This window comes from Dermatophagoides pteronyssinus, unplaced genomic scaffold, assembly GCF_027571235.1.
Source record: "Dermatophagoides pteronyssinus isolate colony J.1.1.1.1 unplaced genomic scaffold, Derpt_VIB-CSIC_2022.12 sq0014, whole genome shotgun sequence".
NCBI lineage: Eukaryota > Metazoa > Arthropoda > Arachnida > Sarcoptiformes > Pyroglyphidae > Dermatophagoides > Dermatophagoides pteronyssinus.
Genome location: NW_027461538.1, coordinates 740,779 through 747,761, shown reverse-complemented (window position 1 = coordinate 747,761; position 6,983 = coordinate 740,779). Strand labels below are relative to the sequence as shown.

General features: G+C 28.5%; 1 protein-coding gene and 1 long non-coding RNA gene across 2 annotated transcripts; both read right to left on the bottom strand.

The window, feature by feature from the left end:
* Positions 1-1,769: 1,769 nt before the first annotated feature.
* LOC142645540 (uncharacterized) lies at positions 1,770-3,672 on the bottom strand. The gene is made up of 4 exons (XR_012846656.1): positions 3,092-3,672; positions 2,932-3,009; positions 2,725-2,873; positions 1,770-2,647 (listed from the first exon to the last, which is right to left on the bottom strand). It is a non-coding gene; the product is annotated as an uncharacterized LOC142645540 (long non-coding RNA).
* Positions 3,673-4,785: 1,113 nt separating this feature from the next.
* LOC142645538 (uncharacterized) lies at positions 4,786-6,896 on the bottom strand. Its single transcript, XM_075821971.1, has 2 exons — positions 6,179-6,896; positions 4,786-6,107 (listed from the first exon to the last, which is right to left on the bottom strand). The coding sequence occupies exons 1-2, from the start codon at positions 6,297-6,299 to the stop codon at positions 5,119-5,121; spliced, it is 1,110 nt and encodes a 369-aa protein (XP_075678086.1). The 5' UTR covers positions 6,300-6,896; the 3' UTR covers positions 4,786-5,118.
* Positions 6,897-6,983: the final 87 nt, after the last annotated feature.

Genomic DNA, 6,983 nt, shown 5'->3' with positions numbered 1-6,983 from the left:
TTTCGTTTGCAAGAAACTATACTAAATGGAAAATCATCATCAAACATCAAGAGTTTTTCTGGATATTTTTTTTGTTTCCTCACAATATCTCTCTCTCTCTCTCTCCCATTATAAACAAAACATTGTTTTTATTTTCTCTTTCTTTCTCTCTCAATTTAGCTTGGTTGATTTAGTTGGATTTTTTTTTTGTTTTCTGTATATTTTATCAATGAGGAGGAGGCGGAATAAAAGGGGAAATAAAAGGGGAGGAAAAAAAGTGATGTACAGAAAGAGAAAGAATCAACCAATCAAAACATCCTTTCATATATACATATCCTTATCTCATTTGTATGCTACGCCTTTTATTCGCTTCCTCCTCCTCCGCCTCTTCACATATACTCGGCGTTTGTTTTTTGTTTTTCATTTGTAAGAAACAAACGAGAAAAAAAAATGATGAAGAAACAAACAAATAAAAACATTGATCAATTCACAATGATGAATGATATATGTTTTTTTTTTCGTTTGTATATGCCAAAAAATACAAAACAAAAACATACCGAATTCGGTTGTGTAAGAATGTTTTCTTTCTTTCGATGTTCTTCCATTCATTCATGTAATGAATATACAGTGGTACCTCGGTTAACGAATACCTCGGTTAACGAAATTTTCGGTTAACGATTTCGGTCAGGAAACCGTTAACGACGATTTTTTTCGGTTAACGATGATTAAAAAACAAGTATTGCATTGTATTTCGGTTAACGAACATTTCGGTTAACGACGGTTTTTCAGGAACCGATCATCGTCGTTAACCGAGGTACCACTGTATTCGAAATGAAAATGCTAGCAGCATATTACAATGTTATGTTATGTGTTCTGTTCGATTTTGTTTACATTTTTGATAAAAGAATTTTTATTTTTTTAATATTCTGCTGCAGCTGCAATTGTTTGCATTTGCGCAATTATGTTGCAACAAACCGAGAATATTCTTTTTTATTTAAATAAAAAAAAGCTATAATGTGTTAATGTGTTTGACCATTACCATCACCACCATCATCATCAACAACAACAAGAATATTGCCTGAATTTCAATCAATTGAGAAAGAATCAAGGATTTAAAAAAAAATAAATAATAAGAATTTTATTATTATTATTCTGAATGAATGCGTAGGATGATGATCTGGGACCATTTTTCGGTTGTTGTTGTTGTTGTTGATAAAATACCAAATATTTACCAAAAACCAGATGGCTAAAAGATGATGATTTTTGTTTTTTTTTATCAATCAACCAATGTCAATGGCAACCACCATCAGCAACAAAATTTATCAATTTTTGTTACTTAGCTTTGCTCCTTGTTTATAGTTATTTGTTTTTGGCTGAGAAAAACCAACCGAGAAACAAAAAAGATCAACAATTTTATTTTGGGTGCGACCATCATCATCATCGCGATCGAGAGAAAAAAATTAGGAGATTATTTAAAACAAGCCTGGATCTATCTGTCTGTTAAGCCTGGGAAATCCTAGAATCCTTAGAAAAAAAATTCTTGTTTTATCGTTTCAAATTTCCCAAGAAAAAAATTTCGTAATAATATCCCCTGTTGCCCAATTGATGTTTTTGGTTTCTTTTTTTTTCATTCGATAAACATCAATGAATTTTCAATGATAAATTCCCATCACCAAAAAAAAAAAATAGTTATTCTGCTTGCGCTTGCGTATTTGCATTTTTGACAAAATGAACAGATGTTGTTTGAATTGTGAAATGAAAAAAATTCTTTATTCAAATGAAATATAATCGTCGATGAAAAATTCTTAATCATCATCATCAAATAATTTGTTTGGAAAAAATTTTCTAAATTTAGCTTCTTGCTCAAAGAGCACAGACACAGAATCTACAAAATTGTTGCCATTATCATCAACAACTTTATGGGGAAATTGTATGGCAGAAAACAAAAAAAATCAAAAAGATAAATTTAGATACAACCAACCGAGTGAGAGAGAAAACACAAAGTTTAAAATTCATTCATCTTTGACATGTACAATTTTTGTGTGTGGTTGAAAATATAAAAATATGAATTTTCATTTCGTTTCTAAATGCAAAAAAATGTTTTCATTCTGAAACATAATTCTTGAATCAAACAGAATCCAAATAACAACAACAACAGCAGACGAAAAAAAAACATTAAATAGCATCCACCCCCGCAGTATTTTTTCCTGATGTTTTAGATAGGGAGCTAACCACCGTCACCAATATCTCATGAGAAATTATATCGATCTTTTTCGATCTATATTTTTCGTTCAATCGATCGATCGATCGATCGATTGATTTTTCCCAAACACACACTCCATTCACATAAACTTTTTGTTTTCTCTTGGGTCCGGTGACCTTTACATATTGGAGAATTTTATGATTTTTTTTTTGTTTTTTGCCTGTCACATGCACACCATGCATCATCATCATAATACGACCAAAAAAAATATTTATCCAATAAACAAACAGGAAGTAATGATAATAATGATAAACAAAATAATGTTTATGTAACAAAAATGTTGATAATGTTTATCGCCAGCTTTATAATTAATTGAAATTTTTATCATTTTTAGTAAAAAAAAACAACAACAACGGATTTTCATAATCATCAGGAGAAATTATCCCATAAACGAAGTTTCTTCTTCTTTTTTTAAAAAAAAATAAACAAATAAATTTTGATTATGAATTTATTCATTGTCAATCATACAATAGGTCATATACCTTTCTCGCTTGATCTATATACATGTTTGATAAGTGATCCGTAAACATTATCCATTATTAACCATTGGATTTTTCATACAGTTTTTTTTCAGTTCATTATCGCCAAACGAACATCATCCAATATTTTAATCTTGTTGTTGTTGTTCAACCTGAAACAAACATCTGAAATATTCAAAATACAGAACATTTAGGCATTATATTACCAACCAATCATCATCATGCATGTAAAAAACATCATTTTTTGTTTGTTTATTCGTTTTAAAAACATTCCATCCATCCATCCATCTACAGTATTTATATGAATAGAGAAAAAAAAAGAAAATCAATATAATTATTGTAAAGCTTTTTAGTTTGCTTGCTTACTTACTTTTACATCACCATCAACACATCTTGCAGGCTTGTTAAATCCATATTTGGTAACTTTACCATCAACTTTTTGTTCGTTGTTGTTGTTGTTGTTGTTGTCGTTTTTCTCTTTATTTTCGCACAGTTTATTTTTTTGTTGTTGTTGGTTGTTTTCAGTCTATTTTACTTTGTAGGATTTTTTTTTCACTTTTGGAAATGCAATTTTTTTCTTCCCCTTCGAATAACAAATCGACCCAATCGGCTAGTCGATTGGTTGTTCTGTTTGTTCAAAAATCAAATGCATCAAAGAATGTTTGTTTGTTCAATGATGATGATGTTGTTGTCATTGTCAAGACTGCAGTTATCAAATATCATCCATTCATTGATTGATTGTTTCAAAGAAAAAAGAAAACATTAATTGATGATGGAATGATGGTCAAGTGTTAAGGGGGAAATGAAAAAAAATGAACCACAAAAATTGGATCAAATAACAACAAGATCGATTGGGTGCAAGTTAAAAAAAAATCTAAATAAAAACGAGTTAACTAAATGGACGATAATCATCCAAAATTGCTTCAAGTAATAATCAATAAATAAATCAAAAAAAAAAAAAAAAAAAAAAAAGATTTTCTCCAAATCAAAATCGTTTTTTCCAAATTTGAACGAAATCTCTTTTTATTTATTGGATCAATCATTTGACTGCTCAGGGATTCGAACAAAAATTGAGCAACAAACAAAACCTTATAAAGAAACACATTGACATTGATTGAATCGGAAAAAATCTATCTATATCTTGATCAATCGATCGATCAAATCCAGATTTTTTTTTCTGTGGAAAAACATTTAAAAATCGAAAAACCTGAAAAAAAAATTAAAATTCAAAACGACAAAAACAAAAAAGCAAACACGAAATTTAAAACAAAAGGAAAACGATGACTGAATGACTGACTGACTGATGATGTGAATGACATTCAGATATTGATTTTTTTGGTTCCTGGTTTGATTTCATTGGCAAGATGATTGGAGAAACCACAATCAAAACAATAACCAAAGTGAAACGGTGGGGGAAGAGGAAAACAAAATTTTCATTTCGAAATGAAATTGAAAACGAAAAAAAAAGTTTTGACACGATGGTGGTGATGATTTACATTTTCATTCAAAGAACATTAATCTTTTTCCATGAAAAATGCAAAAAATGGTGCGTCCAAATCATAATGATCATTGTTAAGGAAAAAATTACAATTCATTTTCGATAATTGAATTTAAATAAAAACAAACAACAAACCCTTTATCTTCGTTATGGGAATGGATGGATGATTGTTTTCACTGTAATCATCATGATGATTTGCTGCTGTTGTTGTTGTAATTTCATTTCAGACTTTTAATCAAATCTTTCTTTGAAAGAAACAAAAAATGAAATTTGTCCATTTTTTTTCTGGTTGATTTCCGACGATCAAAATCAAAAAAAACAGCAGCAGCAGCAGAACATACTTGTCACAATCATTTAGTCGGGTTATTTGTTTTCAAATGTGCCCGTTCTTTTTCATTTTGTTTTTTGTTTTTGACAAAAACAAAATGAAAAATGAATGGTTTTTGGGGGGGGAAAGCAGAAATGCTCAAAACGATCTACTGCCATTACAACATATCATCAACGGAAGAAAAAACATTAATAAAATTGAATTATGATTCATAATCATTAATTAAATTGTTCATGAATCGAATGAGAATTATTTTTTTATTGATTCTTTTTTTTCAAAAACAAGAAAAAAAAATGTTTTAAATACAACCGAGATTCGAGAGTGAAAAAAAATCTGCTAATGATAATGATAATGACGATGTTTTTGGTTTGGAAAATTTTGTGCAAGTTTTGTTTTGTTTGTTTGTTGAAGTTTGAAAATTCTAATTTTCAATCGAACAGAAAAAAGATAGGCACTTGATTATGTGTGGGATTATGAGTTTTGGAAAACATTCGAATGAATTTGGATCTAGACAGAGATAATCTATCTACATGGAATTACAAATCAGGATAATTTTTTTGTTTTGTTTTGTTTATAAATCTTCAAAAAAAGCTGAATCACGATTACTACGATAATTGTTTGAATTTATATTATTATTAAATCGATGATTTCCATTATTTCGATGATTACGTTGATGTTGTTGTTGTTGAGATTTGGTCAGAAATTTTAAACGTTGTTTAAGATTTATAAATTGTTTTTTTGAACGAAAAAATTGTTCATCTTTAAATTCGAAATTTTTATTAAATATAATACGCGATAATGTTTCATTATCAATCAAATTTGAATAATTTTCATTGGTGGTAGAAGAATTTTGTTGTTGTTGAGAATTTTGTTCATCAAAATCAAAATTAATATTACTCGATTGACCATCATCAAATGAATCATTATCATCAACATTATGATTTGAATCAAAATTAATATCATTTAGATCCCATTCTAAACTTGGAAGACTAGTTGTAATTTCACCATCTGAAACACGTCTTTGTAATATGTTTATAAATTCAGATTGATTACGTTGTTGACCATCACTACCACCGACACCAGTGGTATACCAACCAATTTCATTACAAGAATCATTTACATACATTTTTATCTCTTCAACATCATCTAACATTCCTTCTAATTTAGCTAATGTACAATTACCAATTGAATTTAATGGTGATAGATTTATTGATGAATAATCATTTTGTGATGATAATGAATAATGTTCATCATTATTATTATTACTGTTATTATTAACAATTAATTGATTAACAACAGAATAATTTGATGATGAGGAACATTGATTGAAAATATTTGTTGTTGTTGTTGTTGATTGATCAACAATAAATTTTTCATCAAAAATTGGACTAGTCGATGATGATGGTGGTGTTAATGACAAGAATAAATTTGTAATACCATTTTGTATGAAATTTTTTGTCGATGATAATATCAATGAGATTCGAGAATTTTGATCTTTTATTAGATTCCAATAAACAATTGATCCACAGCAAAATAAGATGAATGTTTTTGAAATGTTGACTAAATTTTTTATGGAAAATAAATAAGTAATTAAAATGTGAATGAAAACAAATTGCCAAAATTGACAATACCTTTTTGAAAAATGTTGCTACAAATCTGATAACCACAATTTGGACATTCGATACTTGATGATGATTGTGGTAATGAAAATTCAAACGAAAATAATTCAAAACCTTTGCTTAGTGGATTCATTTTTTTTCTTGAGGATTTTAACGTTGTTTTCTTTTCATCAAACTTGGATTAACACAACGACTTGCATTAGCCAAGATTTTCAAAACGAATGATAATTCATATCATTAATAATTTATTTTTGTGTGTTGCATATATTTTTTCAATCATCAAATATGATCAACAAAATGAACAATTTTAATGAAGAATTATTATTGCCAGTCATGGTCATGGCAAGTTTTTTTCAATCTTTTTTAATTCAATATAATATACCTGCTGATGGAATACAATGAATACAATACAATGCAATAAAATGAATGAATGAATGAATGGTTTGTATTTATTTCGTTGTCCTAATTCATTTCAAAAGAGTAACGACAAAAAAAAAGTAAGCCAACCGAATAATTTGCAATGTCGAAATGGTAATCTGGTTTTATTATTATTTTATTGGATCATAGAAAAATCCATTTGAGTCAGTAAATATTGTTTCTTTTTGTTTTGTTTTGAATGTCAACTGCATGGAGATTTTTTTTTTTTTTTTTGATAAAAAAATTTAATGGATAGCATGCTGCCATCTAGTGACGATTATTTATAAACACAAACCAACCTAACCTCACTCGACCATAAATCATAGTCATGGTCATCAACCTAACCTCACTCAACCATAAGTCATAGCCATCAACCTAACCTCACTCAACCATAAATCAT

Coding starts and splice junctions, on each gene's coding strand:
- LOC142645538 (XM_075821971.1), bottom strand. CDS start 6,299: ATGAATCCACTAAGCAAAGGTTTTGAATTATTTTCGTTTGAATTTTCA. Junction 6,108..6,178: donor TAGCAACATTTTTCAAAAAG/GTATTGTCAATT, acceptor TAAAAAATTTAG/TCAACATTTCAAAAACATTC.